The sequence below is a fragment of the Molossus molossus genome, unplaced genomic scaffold (assembly GCF_014108415.1).
Source record: "Molossus molossus isolate mMolMol1 unplaced genomic scaffold, mMolMol1.p scaffold_m16_p_11, whole genome shotgun sequence".
In the NCBI taxonomy this organism is placed as follows: Eukaryota; Metazoa; Chordata; class Mammalia; order Chiroptera; family Molossidae; genus Molossus; species Molossus molossus.
The window spans coordinates 94,364,372-94,381,504 of NW_023425346.1; the positions used below are offsets into that span (position 1 = coordinate 94,364,372).

Below are 17,133 nucleotides of genomic sequence, written 5' to 3' on the forward strand. Positions count from 1 at the left end.
TAATTAAATTTAAATAGTCACATATGGCCACCATGTTGGACAGAGCAGCTGGATGGCAACTTACCAATTCGGTCTTATCTGAGCTCCTTTTCCCTGTCTCCCCTACTGCCCCAGTTTCCAAAATGATTGAAACGTTGAAGCATATTCTTTACAAATTGTTATATTTAAACCTAATCCCCAGGACAAAGGAAAAGCTGCAGAGTCCCCACAAGGAATCCAGATGACAGGAGTGGGTGGGGAGAAGGCAGGAGGCCGGGGCGCCTCTTCTGGGCAGACGTCTGAGGGGGCGTCAGCGTGGTCGGCCCCAGGCATGGGCGACATCTGCGTGCTCCCAGGAGGGCAAAGGAAAGTTGTGAACTTGGCCTCCGCTTCACAGCTCATGAGGAATGAAAACAATTCCAAGAGCAGAGTATTTTGAGAGGACGGGAAATAAGGTTGCTTCTCCGGCTCAAATTGTGGGTTGTGTGTGACGACAAGAAAATCGCCCCTTCTGGGATTCTGGCTCAAAACTATCAGTTACTAAGATTCCAAGGGCCTTGAAAGATTCTTTAAACTCTCCAGGTTCGACTCCTTACGTTCCTCCTCCTCCCCAAAGTCCCATTTAAGGCGTCTGTTTCATTGTGTTGTTTTTTTGTTAAGTGTCCTGTGCTTTTCATTTTTTCTCAAGGATTCGCTTTTCCATTCGCCTTCAGAAGAAACATAGCCCAGAAGCAACCTTTGTTCACGTGAAACACGCAGTCCCTTTATTCATTATTCTTTATTTCCTTGTTCTTTCTTATTCTTTTTAAACGACCATGTTTTGCAAATATGAGATATATAAAGCAAACACAATTCAGATGCTTCTTATCCTAAAACTTTCTGTACTGTTTGGGAGCAAAAATAAATCCTTGCTATTTATTGTGTGCGAAGTTATGAAAAGACGAGATGGCCTCTAATGAATAATTAATACCTATAAAATACAACATGCTAGGGAGAAGACAAAAATATTCCCTTAGTGTTGACAAACTTAGAAGAAAAAAATAATCGACCTCTAAAACCGCCGGGTTTTAGGGAAAGTGCACAAATGGAGACAGAGATCTCACAGGGCAAAGTATTTTAAAGTTACTTATTTAGCGAACAAAGCATTAAATATAATACATTTTGACCTTCTGCCTTGACATAGATACTTTATGTGACCTGGAAAGCTAGGCTCAAATTTAGAATTCTCGAACTCCCCAGCATTCCAGCGGGAAGGTAGCAAAGTCGGGGGACCAGCCTGTCACCTGTCCGGCACGGCACAATGGACTCACTGTGCCGGGCCAGCCTGGGGCCTGGGGGTGTGCACACCGGCGCTGTCATCTACACGAGGGAGGACAGCTGGGGAAGAGAGCTGTGTGGGGCCCAGGTGCGGTGCCCGCAGAATGTTCTAGAACACTGGGCACCTTCCCTGGCTTTGTGTAGAAGGACATGGCTGGAGGACATGAGAATGGGGTGTCTAAATCATGAAATCAAGACACGGACTTTGATGGCTGAGGTCTAAGGGCAGCAGTGAATCATTTATGTTTAAAGACCAGTGACCATTTCAGTGTTCCTGTGTTGAAAGAATCTCCTCTCCCTAACACGCCCCCTAAACCTCATCAAGCTGGGCCAGAGAACGGTCTCCTAGCGGAGTTCCCCTTCAAGGTCTGGTTCCATAGATGCCTCTTTTGCCATCAGAAACCAGAAGTTATCTGTTTGGTGTTTCCAAAGCTTCTGAGTGCTTTTATTTGTATTTCAAAGTTTTATTGAGATATAATTCACACACCAGGCAAGTCACCTATTTCGTTGGTTGTTTAGTGCACTCACAGAATTGTGCAACCATCACCACAATCAATTTTAGAACATTTCCATCACCCCAAAAAGAAACTCATACCCATTAGCAGTCCCTCCCCTCACCCCCACGTCCACCCCGAGTCTGCTTTCTGTCTCCCTGGCTTTGCCTGTCCTTACTGGGTGCTTCGCCCGCCTCAGGTCGTTCCCCTTCACACGTGCACAGGCTGAGAGAAGAGCTAAATCTTACACAGTGACTTATTTTCTTCGTTTTCTCAGTAGATGTAGATTGTGCTTCTCAGACTTTAATGTGCGTGCAAATCCCCTGGGGGATCTGGCTAAACTTCCCAGCAACTCCACAGGTCTGGGGTCCAAGCTTTAAGGACAGAGGTGACACTGAAGTCATTATTTTAACCAGAGCAACCTTTATTGCAGATGGTGTGTCAAGGACTTGAGACTTCACCTGGCCTAGTGTGGCAGGTTGCCTTCATGGCATAAAAAGTAGGACAGGAAGGAAGTGTGTGCATGTGTATGTGTATATGCACGTGTGTGTGTGTGCATGTGTATGTGCATATGCGTGTGTCTGTGTGTACATGTATGTGTGTACCTTCGCACGAGGGAGAAGCAGGGGTTTTGCGTACATGGACTTCTGTCTACCATTCTGGAATTAGGGCTGGGAGGACCCCACCCATTCATTTTACCTTTCCCCGCCTGCACGTCCAGGCTTCCCGGACTCGCCCGCATCCACAGGAAGTCTCCGCAGGTTGTTTAACTCGGTCTGGTCCCCTTCCTTAGCAAGGCTCCGACCCACGTTTCTCTGACCATCTCTGACACATCGGGGCGTTGGTTCCGGTCACAGGGCACCTTCTGGAAATCGTGTTCTAGGACCCGAAATGAGAACCACCTTTCCCACGCCCTGGTTTCCCGGTGCGCCGCGTCCTTCGTGGGGGAACCGCAGTCCCCGCTTGGGGAGGAGGCGTCTGAAGCCAGGGGCCCTCGCGGCAGAGCTGGGCTGAGGCCGCAGCCGGGCCTGGTGCGGGCGGGTCCTCGCGCCGCCCGTGGCGTTGGGCCGCAGCCTGTGTGTGGACTCACTTTCACTGGGTTTCATCAAATTGTTTTGGTTCCCGTGGTTTCTGGCTAAGTAACTGTGTCATCAGAGCCCACATGGCAAAGCCAAGACCAAGAGCAGAAAGCACGCTGCCCGCCTCTCCTGAGAGCCCGTGACCCCCAGAGCGCCCGGCTCCGTGTCAGACGTGCAGCGGAGCCCAGGGGGCTGGCCCTGCCCGCCCGAGGCCCAGGCCGGTGTGACGCCCTCTCCGAACACGTGCCACGTGGCTTCCTGGGCCCGTCTCTGACCTCCCCGGGGGACGTCTGCATCTGAGAAAGATGTGAGTCACTAGAAGGGACAGCAATGGGAACACAGTGGGCCAATTAGACCACACCTCTGATCGTGTCCCTTTCTGGTCCAGCACGCTCAGTGCCTCTCATGTCTCACAGGTGAAACCCGTCCTCCTTTTTTTTTTTTTTTTGGTTAATCCTCCCCCAAGGATGTATTTCCATTGATTTCTTAGATAAAGTGGAAGGGAGGGAGAGATACAGAGAGAAACATCGATGTGAGAGAGACACATTGAGTGGTTGCCTCCTGCGTGACCCCAACCAGGGCCGGGGATCAAACCTGCAATGCAGGTATGTGCCCTTGACCAGGAATTGAACCCTAGACCCTGCAGTCTGCAGGCCGACACTCTAACTGGCCAGGGGGAACCCACCCTCCTCCTTACGGCTTGTAGGACTGCTCTCTCTGGCTCTGGTCTCCCGTCCAGCCTTGCTACCTACACCTCCCTTTACACACACCGTATGCTCTAGCTACGTCCATGTACTGTTCCAGGAACGCGGGCCTTGCTGCCTCCTACCTTCTCCCAGGCTGTTCCCTCCAGCTCATTGTCTCCTCTCTTCCCCGTTCTGTCTCAGTTCCCGTCGTCTTCCAGGATGGCTCACCTGCCTCCTCCAGGATTTCTTTGTTTTAAAAATATCTATCTTTACCTTTTTTCTGTTCTGTGTGTTCCACTATAAGTGGATACTCTTGACATTTTCTTATTTATACTGTTTTAAAAACATTGTAAATGCAACTACTGAGCACAGACTACGTGTCTGATGTGGTGCGATGTAGTTGATATAAGTGACTTCATTTCATCTTTCTAATGCCTCTGCAAGGGAGCTGGTGTGCTGTCCGCTGCACAGGTGAGGATATAGCTTAGGGAAGGCTGTACCTGCTGCACAGGTGAGACCGCTGAACAGGGGAGGGAGTTCAGACGTTCCCAGCATTGCCCCATAGATCTGTCGCTGGAGGCTGGCAGATACCCAGACCCTCTTAGGTTCCATGTCTAGCCATTCATCTCAGCCAGAGCTGGCTGGAGCCGATGAAGGAGGGCTCTAGGTCATGCACCAACCCCAGGGCTCCCAAAACCTCGGAAGACCTTTTTGCGATAGCTCACGGGGCCCTCCCCGTGCGTCAGTACAGGACCTGGTACGCCTGGCCTAGGCCGTTATTTTTTCTTCGGCAGCGTGCTCTGAGCGGTTGCCCTCGGGCAGACTTCAAGGGTATCTCTGAAAGTTTTCAAAATCTGGTACAAAGACTAGTTTCTTGGGGAAAAACAAACAAACAAACAAACAAGCAAATAGTATTAAGACAAAAATAGGTGGTCACAGGAGATGTTGTCGGTGTGGATGTTTATTTGGTCAGGCTAAGGAGGGAGCGCGGCAGAGAGGGGCCCGGACATGGGCTGAGACCTGCCTGGGAACCCGGGAGAGAGAGGGCGGAGCCAGTGAAGGGGGAACAAAACACTGAAGAGTCCAGCCCAACCAAAACCGTGACCTGAAATCATATCTAGGGACCTAGGGATTTAGTGGAATCTCGGTTTTGCTAAAATACACACACACTCTCACTTGTACACAGGAAAACGACCAGTGGAGATATTCAAACGAGTTTAGTCTCAAGTCTCGGGGGTGGGACCATGGGGAACTTTTGCTTTGTTTTTACATAGTTTTTGAACTCCCCCATGTTCTCGAGTGAAATGTGTTTGTCAGGAAAAACACCAAGTATTCATCAGATAATGAGAAAAAACAAGTAACACAAAACGCCTGTACATTTAATGCAAAAAATCAAAATTGAAAAACAAAATAAAACCACCACCACTGCCAAAAGCCCCAGTGCTCACAGGCACAGAAATCAGCGGGCCAAGGACAGGCTGGGTGGGGAGGACCATTGTTCTGACTCAGCGGGCTTTCTTCTTCATGTCTTTTATGTGCATGTACACGGTCTCAAAGCCTTTTCCTAAGTTTATTTTTGTGACCAGTGGCTTTAACCTTCCCCAGAGCTAGCCTTCCAGAGGGAACTGGAGTTTGAAAACGTGACGGCACTTCCCAAGGTTTAGGAGGAGTGTCGGGAGGTGGGACCCTCTCAGCAGAAGGTCCTCCCCTTCCATGTGTCCCAGCCATCCCTGTCTGTCTCTGTCTCTGGGGTCTGGGCAGGGGCAGGTGCCTATCAAGAAAGGAAAATCATTCCCAAGTGCTCTCTTTGCCATCTTGGATTCCTTGAGCTCTGAGGGGTGAAGAGCTGGGTTTAAGAAGTGGGGAGGGGAAACAGGAAGGTACCTTTTTGCTTCATCTCCGTTTTCCAGGTACACACATACCACCAACCTGATAGTCTTGGGTAAAGAAGACTACATGCCAAAAAGCCTTTGGGTAGTCTTCTTGACTTCAGGGGCAAACTAGGAGACTTGCCCTCTCTTTTTGTAATGTTTGTTTTTAAATCTTTGTATGTAAAAATCATCAGGGAGCCCGGCCAATGTGGCTCAGTGGTTGAGCATTGTCCCATGCACCAGGAGGCTGCTGGTTCGACTCCCCATCAGGGCACGTGCCTGGGGTTGCAGGCTTGATCCCCAGTAGGGGGTGTGCAGGAGGCAGCTAGTCGATGCATCTCTCTCACATTGATGTTTCTATCGCTCCTTCTCCCTCCTCTCTCTCTAAAAATCAATAAACATAATTTTTTTTAAAAAATCACCAAGGAAAAAACCTTACATGTGCCAAAATAGCTTTCTTACATGTTAGCAGAGCCTTTTTAAAGAGTTCAAACATTTCTTTGTTGAGCTATAATCAACCTGTAACATTATATGAGTTTCAAGTGTACAACATAATGGTCCGATATTTGTATATATTGCAAAGTGATCACAATAAGTCTAGTTAACTTTCATCATCCTACATAGTTACAGAATTTTTCTTTTGTGTTGAGAATGTTTACATTTTACTCTGAGCAACTTTCAAATATGCAGAACAGAGTTACTAACTCTGGTCACCAAGCTCTACACGACATCCCCAGGGCTTACTTATTTTATAACTAGAAATGTGTACCTTTGGGCCCTCTTCATCCACTTGTTGATGGTGCCTTTTAAAGCTTTAAACAAGAGAGTGGCTTTTACTCCCCCTTTCTTTTCTTTTGGGGATTTAGGAATGGATGACTTAGTGCTGCCCGGTTTGAGCAGAATGAACCGAACCTTCCAGCTCTGAATTCCGGGTGTGCGCGCTGGGGCGGGGGTGAAATTCCTGGCTTAAAACTAGTGAACACCAGTTTGAAAGACTCCTTCTCCAGCATCCTTTAGCTCTTCCAAAATGTCATTTTGATAAGTTAATATAAGTGAATCAGAAACATCTGCAGCAAAAATCCCCCCAAACGCACCAGGGCTTAACAATGAAATGGAAGAATGTTTTGTACAATGTGTTTCAGGTTTTAGCGGATCCAAATGTTTGGAAAAACATTTCAGCTCTTCAGACATCTTGAGAACTTGCAGGGCAGCTGGTTCTGCCACCCCCTTTAAAAGGAGGAATGGTTATTTCTGGTCTTTGTGTCGACTCCTGTTGCTCTTGTCTGTGGAGGAGATTCTAGCAGGAGCCACAGGTCTAGTTTCTGCAAACCGCTGTCCTACCCCCTGCCCATCCCCAAGTCGCTTCCCAAGCCCACACGATCTGTTTCAGGCACAGAGTTCTCCAAGTCCTAAGGAGCAGTGTTTTGTCCGGTTGTAAGACCTGTTTCTAGGCTCAAGGGGAGCGCTGTTGCCACCATGGGTCACCAGCGCCACGTTGAGAACCTCACCATTCGTAGGACCGATTCACTTTTTCCGATGGTGCCGCTATGAGAGCTGGCTCTTGAGGGAAAGAAAAAGAAGGTAGCAGATGTTCCGAGGGGGAGCCGGAATCGGGTGGATTGTCCGGAGGGAAACAAAACCCCCATGTGGAAAAGGCTACCGCAAAATGGATGGAAGGAAAGCCACGCTGGGTGACATCCCCTCCTGCCGCCACCTTATTCTTGGACACAGGCTGAGGGATCCCGACAGATGTCAACTGAGCAGATGAACGTGATTAATGGGAAGTTCCCAGTCAAGCTCTTTTACTCGAAGAACTTGTCCTCTTATTTTATTGACTTTCAGTCTCACCCTCCTGAAATTTTAATCACCCCAGCCCTGAGAAGGCATCAGTGCGCTCACCCAGCCTGTAATTCTAGCTGGGCCTGAAGATGAAAGAAGAAACCCTCTCAGAGTCTCGTCCCTTCTGCGCCCCTTCAAGGGACACTGTCGATGTCCTCAGGCTTCCTAAGGGATCCCCATTTCATTTTCTTCATCGGTTGGAAAGTCTTGATTTCCTAAACTTAAAAAAAAAAAAAAAGAGTAATAAAAGTGACAGGAGCCTATCAGTAAATAATCTTCCATCACTAAAGTGTCGCCATGAATGAATGGTGTTTGTAAACATGGCCCCTAAGCTTTGCCATTTTCAACTTTATTTAAATGTGGGGCATTGTTTGGTTTGTACTTAGTGTGTGAACGTGCTAGTTGGTGTCTTACGTAACGGCGTGGGAAGAGTGTTTATGTTACAAATAGCCCATGTGTGTGGTGTGCTGTGGCATGGGTGCCACAGCTGGTCTTTCAGAGAGAGGTAGCGGGGCCGAGACCTCGATCGATTCTCTCGAAAGAGGCATCGAGTTTCTCACATATGCCCTTCCCAACCTCTGGGCTCTGGGTTAGAAATTGTGGCTGAATATACGCAGAGTATAAGAATCAGAGAGCAAGGCAATGTCAAGTTTTAGTCCCAGCCCTGGCCGGTTTGGCTTAGCGGTTAGAGCGTCAGCCCGCAGACCAGAGAGACCCAGGTTTGGTTCCAGCTCAGGGCATGTACCTCGGTTGCAGTTTGTCCCCGGCCCCAGTTGGGGTCATGTGGGTGGCAGCCAGTCTCACATCGATGTTTCTCTCTCTCTCTTCCTCCCTCTCTCCCTCCTGCTCTATCTAAAGATAAATGCAAAAAAAAAGTCCTCAGTGAGGATTAAAAAAAAAGTTTTAGTCCTAAATCCTATGCCTGTTGGGATATTCCCTGACCACGGATGATGTTTTTTCTGGGGAGACCCCAGTCTCCATAAATGACAGTCACTCTGGAGCCCATCAGCTGATGTCCCTTTTCTCCCACAATCCCAAGCACATGACAATGCTGTCTACCTTTAAAAAAGACCCTGGGCAAGTGAGTGACAATGTGACAACCCTCGAGAGTCGATGACATTGAATGTGCAGGTTGAATGTGTATTATTGCAGATGTAGCTATCAATGACGATGTAAACGACAAATACTACCTTTGAACTTCCAAAAGCCACCCATCTTAGTGGGATACTCTCAGTTTTTCTATTTCATTTCTTGTAACACAAGGCAAATCGCCACCTGCATTTTAGCGGAGAGCATCAGGACAGATGTTCCTGCCTGCAGCGTCAGCCTGGCTTCAAGCCAGGACTCTGCCGGCGATGCAGGAGGCCTCTTAAAGAATTGAGGTTTGTTCTTCTGTATTGTGATGGTCTCTCCGGGCTAAGAATGTTTTCTGAGGGTCGTGACTCCTAACTAACTTCGTGTTCGTCATCCAGGAGGGGATGCAGACCCTCCAGTGAAGGCAGGGAGGGGAGATGGCTGGGGGCTTCCGCCTGCCGGGCCTCTCACTCGGCCCTTCCCTCGGTGCCCTGGTGGTCCAGGTGCTCCTCTGGGCCCCCTTCCTGCATTCGGACTATTTTAGGCTCCTCCTTGGGACTCACTGTTCCCTTCCGGTTTGTCATCAGCATTTCACCTGCCATTGTGATCACATTCTCTAACTCTTTTAAACTCCCACTGAAACTTCCTCCAACACGGGGGCTCAAGTCGGACAGCCTCACTTTGGTGTGTAAAAACCCTTCACTGGGGCGTCCTTGCTACTCAACAGGCGGCGCCCGGGCTGGAAAGTGGCAGCATGGGCATCACCTGGGAACTCAGAAGGACCAGCCCCGCCCCAGGTGAACCGCATCAGTCTGCATTTTAACAGGAGCCCAGCAATTCAAATGCACAGTAGACTCGAGAAGCACTTTCAGAAACCCTCTCTGCTGCCGTCGTTAGGCATGGCCAAAGGCTAGGTCCTCTGCCCGGCTCTGAACCGAGTGCCTTGCACACACCATCAACAGTATCCCATTTAAGCTTCCCGGCCTCCCTATGTGGTATGTGCTAGTGCCACTTACATTTTCAGGAGGGGAAACTGAGGCTCTGGGAGATTAAGGCCTTGCTGAGGTGATTCAGGTAGTAAGTGGTGGGGCAGCCTGGACTCGATCTGAGACCTGTTGCCTCCAGCGGCCGAGTTCCCAACCGCCGGGCTCTGCGGTGTCCTGGCCTCTTCTCTCCGGTCAGTCTGTGCTTGCTGGTTTCTGCTTCTCCATCTCCAAAACTGCGCTGAGGCAAAGCCACCGTGGAAGGAACACTGCGGTTTGGTGTGTTCTAAAGAGCTTTGGGTCTTAACGACTATTTTTCTTTGTCTTCCCAAGGATATTTTTTCATTAATTTTTTAGATAGAGTGGAAGAGAGGGAGAGAGAGAGAAGTATCGATGCAAGAGAGAGACATCGATCGGTTGCCTCCTGCAAGACCCCGACCAGGGCTGGGGATGGAACCACCACCCCGGAACGTGCCCTTGACCGGGAATCGAACCCTCGACCCTTCGGTCTGTAGGCTGACGCTCTAACCGCTGAGCCAAAGCAGTCAGGGCACGATTCTTTTCCAGTTAGACTGTGTATGTATATAGTTGGGCCATTTCATTGGCTCTTCCAGCCGAGGGAATGCGCTGTCTCCCCATTCCCATTAGAGACTGCTTCGAGCTGCCATGTCCGCCCGGCCGGGCTCCTCTCCACTCTGCTGAGGTTCAGGAGCAGCTCCACATCGACCTTTGGAAAAATACTATGTCACAGCTCTAACCTGAACACATGCAGATAAGGAATAAGACCTTGCAGTGACTTTTGGTCCAGAGTTCAAAGCTGCACTATCTATAGCCTGTGTCCTCGGCGCCAAGGGTGAGTTCTGGGAGGGTGGCCTGTGAGGTCTGGCAGAGACAAAGGTCGCTGGTTTCCAAACTGATTACTGCCCTGCCCTGAGGAGCTCTCCAGAGAAGGGCTTGGTGGGGGAGAACCGGGGGTGCTGGAGGTGGTCTGGCCTGAAATAGGAATTCCCTGGACCCCTCCTGTACTTTCCACCAATTAGTACAAACTTTCAGTCTTAATTTATATACTAGGCCCCGGGGTACCATTTTATTGAAGGGGATTTTCTCTACTTTAAAACAGTTTGTATAGCAAAAAGCAATTGAACTAGGGACACTCTGTCCTTTGCAGCTGGGGCCCTTAAATTCAGAAGGGTGAAATGACTTCCCCAAGGTCACACACTGTTGTGGCTAAAATCTTTCCTGTTTTCCTCCTTCGAAAGCCCCGCCTGCTGTCTGGCCCCGCCCCGAGCACCTCACGGCGCGGACCTAGCCGTCTCTGCTTTGCCTTCAGGACTCCTTGGTGTGTGCTTTGGAAACAAAACACTGAGCAGGCGTCTGGAGAAGAGCTGAGTGGAGAAGCCGTATTCGCGTGTCCTTTCTCTTCCCACGCGATGAGCCCGCACGGCCCCCTCGCTCTGCTCTGTCTGTGCGTCCCAGGCAGCCCCGCGGAGAACCCGGGCTACCCTGTCACCGCAAAACAGAGCAGCTGCTCTCTGACCCCAGGTTATGTTACTGAAAACCCCCCATTAGGGAAATGGGCATTTAAGGAACTTAGATGGCCTTGGGAGACTGCAGTCACACTTTTTTTTTTTCACCTGTGAAGACACTTTTGTTGTTAATCCTCACCTGAGGGTATATATACATATATTTTCTATGTATCTTCAGATAGAGTGGGAGGGAGAGAGAAGGAGAGAGAGAAATATCTATGTGAGAGGGACACATCGACTGGTTGCCTCCCAAACAACCCAGCCCAGGACCAGGGCCAGGCACGAACCGAAACCGAGGTACGTACCCTTGACTGGAATTGAACCCGAAACTCATTGGTCCGTAAGCCGATGCTCTAACCGCTGAGCCAAACCGATCAGGGGGACATTTCTGTTTTTTAACTTTAAGGACAATAAGCCAATAAAATACACAAGTGAGAATATCAGTGACATTTTGCAGTTAGTTATAATGGCTATGGGGGTAATGTCCATCTTATTATCCCTTGTTTACTAGAAACTTCATTGGGCTTTGCAACAGATGATAGGATTACTAAGAAGCATTTGATTTCTAAAACTATCTCTCCACCTGCCCAAAATGTTCAGTGCCTTCCTGATCTTTTCTCTAAAAAGTTAGCTGTTGATGCCTGTCTCTCCAGTCTGTGCCCAGAGACCCTGCCCTGTGCCCTGGGCCGTCAGCTCTGCACGTTGCCCAGTGCACAGAGATGTGGTTCAGGGAGACTTCAGAGTCTTGGTTTCCTTTCTCTCCGCTTTCTTCCTGCCGTCCACCGTACCTACCACTTCCATTTCTAACCCCCGTTTCTTCTCCCTCTAATTGTTCCCGGTGGGACCAACACAGGAGCTGAAATTCTTGTTCTTTCTGAAGACATGTTGGGGTCACACACACTGAGATTTCCTACAAGGGAACCTTAGATTCTTGTTCTAAAAAAAAAATCAAGTACTTAACTCCTTTATTGGGGTACATATACTAAAGAACCCAAGAATTTGGAGGTAAATAATAGCTCTCAAGCTGTGTAATCACATATGCAGAGACATGCTCGTAAAAATCCTTTGGGCCCTAGCCAGGTTGGCTCAGCGGTTACAGCGTCGGCCTGCAGACCAGAGAGGCCTGGGTTCGGTTCCCGCTAAGGGCTGTACCTCAGTTGCAGTTTGTCCCCGGCCCTGGTTGGGGTCGTTTGGGTGGCAACCACATGATGTGTGTCTATCACGTCGATGTTTCTCTCTCCCTTCCTTCCTCTCTCCCTCTCGCTCTGTCTAAGGAAAAATGCAAAAATGTCTTCGGGTGAGGATAAAAACAAAAGTTAAAATTCCTTTGGGTGTCCTATATATATAGGCTGATATTGAAAATGTGTACATTTGCTTTTTCTGTTCCTGGCAGATTTAGAGAACATTCAGCTGTTCCCCCAAAAAGAGAATTCCTGAGAGATTGTAAAAAGCATGTCTAAAGATATTACTTAGTAATATGGAGCACGAGAGCAGTTTGCTGTCATCCTTGACGATCTTTTCAATTTTTTACTAGGATTAAGTTATTGAACTTGGTCTCGGGTACATCTGCAGGGTAAAGAAATGGTTGTTGCTGAGTGTTTATAATGTCACTAGCACTTGGGAACCATGAAATGACACGAGGGAGGAGGGGGAGCCTTGTCAGTTTGGCAGAAGCGCTCAAGGCTTCAGTGCAGGTGGATGACCAGGTGGACCTGGCAGCCGGCAGGGGAAGTCATCTGTGTGCCAACAGGAGCTCTTCGTAGGGTCTGCCTGAAGGTCGGCCTATCGCATGTACATTTATAAAATGGAACTTGCAGAGATTAGTCCTCAGATTAGGTAATAGAACAGTTTGTCATTTATCTGTTCACAACCCCTTGTCTTTGTTTTGCAAATCCAATCATACTATTATCTTGGCAGAGGAATGAAAGGATACTTCCTGATTTAATTCATTTTGAGCACGGTCATCTCTCCTGCTCGGGCAGATGTATTGCCGGGCTCTCTCATTTGAATTCACGTAGTTCAGAACGAAGGGAGACGAATGTGTAGCTGACAGCCTGGGCTCAGCCCTGACGAGTCACCTTCTCCAAGGTGGTGCCATGCATTGCCTGGCTTGAGGCTGGCGTCTTGAACTTTCTGCGACGGGTTCAGACGAATGCAGATACACCGCTGGAGCTGAGGGTGGTGCCGACTTCGCCCTGAGTCACAGGGCCCTGTGGGGGAGGTAGAGAGATGCTGGAATAAAATCAGGAACCTCTTAGGAGAGAGCAAGGAATGCAGACTTGGTAGGCAGCCAACAGTGTCAAGTACGGTTATATTCTAGCCATTTCCAAGGTCTTTTTATGATTATTATTCCTTAAGTATAACATACTCTTTGCCTTTCAAGGCCTCCAACACAATATTGGTCTTAAAAAATTTATTGCCCCAAATTATTATACTCTTTGGCTCCCCACCCCCTTCCTCACCAGAAAAGGAGCACCTTGAACCCAGGTGTCACGCTTGACTCATCTACACCTTCTTGGCATCCGGCGTAGGTTCTGGGCCATCATTCATTCTGCATACAGAATGAATACCTATAACTTATGCTCTGAGTGCTCCCAGGATTCCAGGACCTCAGAGTTTTTATAAGACAGAACAGAAAATCCAGACCTGCAAGGTTTTGACAGGCTACCTCTTTACCTCCTCGTTCTCGGCGTTGGCGTGTTTCTGTGATTTTATCAAGTCTGTGACTACCATAAATAGCATGTTTTATGTCTCAACTCATCACGAATATACCATAGTTTCAGGCTGTTTACCGTATTTTGAATAGATTGCTTATTCCTGTTTTAACCCCCTTACGTCTTTCCTCCCCGCTGCCTACTCCAGGAGGAGAGGGGGAAAGGCTCAAAAATGGGAGTGCATGGTAGCAGGCCCCCTGTGCGTTTCCTGCTTTCCTCGTAGCGTGACTGTAGTGGACTGACCTTCTTCGCCCCATTTGAAAGGTTAACTAGAGCCTGGCCAGTGTGGCTCGGTGGATTGAGTGCCGTCCCATGACTGAGAGGTCATGGGTTCAATTCCTGATCAGGGCACGTGCCTGGGTTGCAGGCTCGATCCCCAGTAGGGGGCGTGCAGGAGGCAGCCAATTGATATTTCTTTCTCACATCCATGTTTTTATCTCTCTCTCCCTTCCTCTCTCTCTTAAAAAAAAAAATCAAGCCCTGGCCAGTTTGGCTCAGCGGTTAGAGCGTCCGCCTGCGGTCCGGAGAGACCCGGGTTCGGTTCCCGCTAAGGGCATGTACCTCGGTTGCAGTTTGTCCCCGGCCCTGGTTGGTCGTGCGGGTGGCAGCCACTCGATGTGTCCCTTTCACATCGATGTTTCCCTCTCTCTCTCTTCCTCTCTCTTCCTCCCACTCCGTCTGTACAAAAAATGGAAAAATGTCCTCGGGTGAGGATAAAAATAAAAAAATAACAAAATAAAATTTAAAAAAATCAATAAAAACATATATTTTTTAAAAGGGTAAACTAGAAACATTCATCTGCAAGTGATTTTTCTGAAGTCTCTGTTTTAGCAATCTCTGGCTGCTGTAACTCATTATCACAAACTCAGCGGCTTGAAACAACTCAGATCTATTTTGTTACAGCTGTTGGGGTCAGAAGTTCAAAGTGGTTCCTCTTTGGCTAAAATCAAGGCGTCAGCAGGACCGAATTCCTTTCAGGGGAGAAGCTGTTCCTTTACGTTTTCCAGCTTCTAGGAGGCACCGACATTCCTTGGCTCGTGGCCTCTTCCCATGTCCTCAAAGCCAGCAGCATCTTCTAAGTGCTGACTCGAGAGCTTTCTGCCGCCTTCTTCCATTTTCTAAGGATCCTTGTGATTACATTGAGTCCACCATGATAATCCAAGGGAAGCTCTTTATTGGAAAACCATTAAGTACATATCTGCAAAGTTCCTTTTGCTCTGTAAGGTGTAACACATTTACAGGTCCTAAGGATCAGGAAGTGGAAACCTTGGGGGTCATTATTTTGCCTGCACAGTCCCAGACCCAAGCTATGTCCTAGCAGAGTTCGCCCCCTGCCCTTTAGTTTCCAGCCTCCTACACACAGGAAAAGGATTTTGGCTTTTTTGTGTGTCTTCCCTGATATTGCTGTCTCAAATGTTACTTAGTTGATTTCATGAAGAACTAACATTTTCTGGCATTTTGTGGACAAATTGGGCTGCTAGGTGTTCAACAACTACGTACACTGATGGTGATGATACAGTAACAACAGATGGGCGGGGAGGCAACACCTTGGCAACCGAGACCCACGAATTTTTGAGAGGGTCCAATGAACTAGTGACATGTTCCGTGAACTCAGTCTTCTTTTGGTTTTTGTTTTTCAGGCTTATGAACAGAAGTACGTTGTGAAGAATTATTTCTACTATTATCTGTTCAGATTTTCAGCCGCTTTGGGTCAAGAGGTGTTCTTCATCACGTTTCTTCCGTTCACGCACTGGAATATTGACCCTTACTTATCCAGAAGGCTGATCATCATATGGGTCGTAAGTACTACTGTTCCTCACGAGCGCTGCTACCTCTGCAATAGCGACCTGCTTCGGTATTCAAGTGCTTTGCACATTTTTTCTTCCTTAATCACTGAGCGTTGAATTGTTGTCTGGCTCACTTTGGAAAAATAACAGGGACAATTAAAAGGCTGTGAACACAACTTGTTTTGTTTGCAAAATCGGACAAACGTGTAGAGTTTGTGTACTTGGTGTCCACCCCCTGTGGGTGAGTAAAACTAGAAGAGGGGAGAAGTGATGTGCAGGGAAGACGGGACCTTTGGAGAATCCATGAAGGGCCATGAAGCACAACCCCTGAGAGGCCCATTTTAGTACAATTAAATCAACAATGGAAACTGGAAGCTGTTGACTAATAACTCCAAGTAGTAGTAAGCAATACTCGAAACATCAGAGAGACAAAAACGTGTAAGGCAGGCTCCTTCCTAGGGTCCTTCTTCTGTAGGGGGGCAGCTGGTACAGACACAGAAACCCAGTGACAATCCCAGGTAGAGATGGGAGCCCCTTCTGGTGTGTTCCTCAGGACCCTTTGTATAACTTCGTTCAGGAACAAATAAGTTCTATTTTCATTATTGTTATTATCATCATCGGGGGAGATGGTGGATATTTGCGAGACAGCAGGGCCTGCTGCCAGTGTCCGGGGTTTGGGCTCAAAAGCCCTGGGTTCAAGGGCAGCTCCACCGCTCGCCACTACAGTGGTGGTGTTAATGCTCGCATGGTGTTCATGATGCTCATCTCCCAGAGTCATCCTGAAGACGCACGGTGTGCACGGAGCTCGGGCTGGCCCGAGGGAGAATGCTACAGGTGCTGCTTGAGGACGTGGTCATTCGCAGTGCCCCGTCCACGCAGGCAAAGGGGTCCCCAAGATGAACGCATTCTATGGTCAAAGATTGTTTAGCCGAGAAGAGGGAGCTTTAGGGACAGGAATGGTTTCCTAACTCAAGATCCTAAAAACCGAGGTTCAGAGGTGCTTGGCTGTGTGTGAAGGAGTCGGGGTTCTCGGTCGGCTCTGCTCTGAGAAGCGGTGTGATCTTCAGCAAGTGACTGCCCCCTTCCACTCTGGGCTGCTGCTGCTTCTTTTTTTTTTTTTGTAGAACAAGTTAGCGTGGCTTTGATCAGGAGCCATAAACTCAAGTGTCCTTCAAGGCAGGGGAGAGAAGTGAAACAGTGAAGCCCTGGGTGGAGAGAGGTGGCGGGGTTGGGGTGCCCGTGAGTGTCAGTGTGACCACCTGAGGCCCCGGGGAGCCGCTGTCCTGCTCCTCCGGGGACTGGCGTGAGGAACCGACCAGAACCGCCAGACCTGTTTTGCAGGCGCCATCTACCACTGTTCAAATGTAGGCTACAGAGGCAGGAGCACCTGTAATGCTATCAACAATACAGATTTTTTAAAATGGGGGGGAAATGTAGACTTACATTTTATAACATTATATGTGCCCTGGCTGGTTTGGCTCAGTGGTTGGAGCATCGGCCTACAGACCAGAGAGTCCCGGGTTCTGTTCCCGCTAAGGGCACGTGCCAAAAATACATAAATAAATAAAGGAGGAAATTAAAAAAAAAAAAAATTACATGCCTACAGAGCAAGAGTCCTTGAAGTCCAAATGTATGAAGACTGGGTTGCAGCCTCTAGGCCAAAGGACCCTATGGTCCTAGGCTTACCATTAGGGTTATTTGGCCCCGAATGCTTTCTGTTTTCTCTTTTTCTGTCTAAAATTATAGGCCACTTTTTTCTTTCCCTGTTCCTGTCTCCTGGCCAG

General features: G+C 48.6%; 1 protein-coding gene across 1 annotated transcript in view; it reads left to right on the forward strand.

The window, feature by feature from the left end:
- The window catches only part of SGPP2 (sphingosine-1-phosphate phosphatase 2), a 96,967-nt gene that overhangs the window by 26,621 nt on the left and 53,213 nt on the right, over positions 1-17,133 (forward strand). Inside the window, exon 2 of the mRNA XM_036255057.1 lies at positions 15,203-15,361. Within this exon, the coding sequence (XP_036110950.1) occupies positions 15,203-15,361 (159 nt within the window). The remainder of the gene's footprint in view (positions 1-15,202; positions 15,362-17,133) is intronic.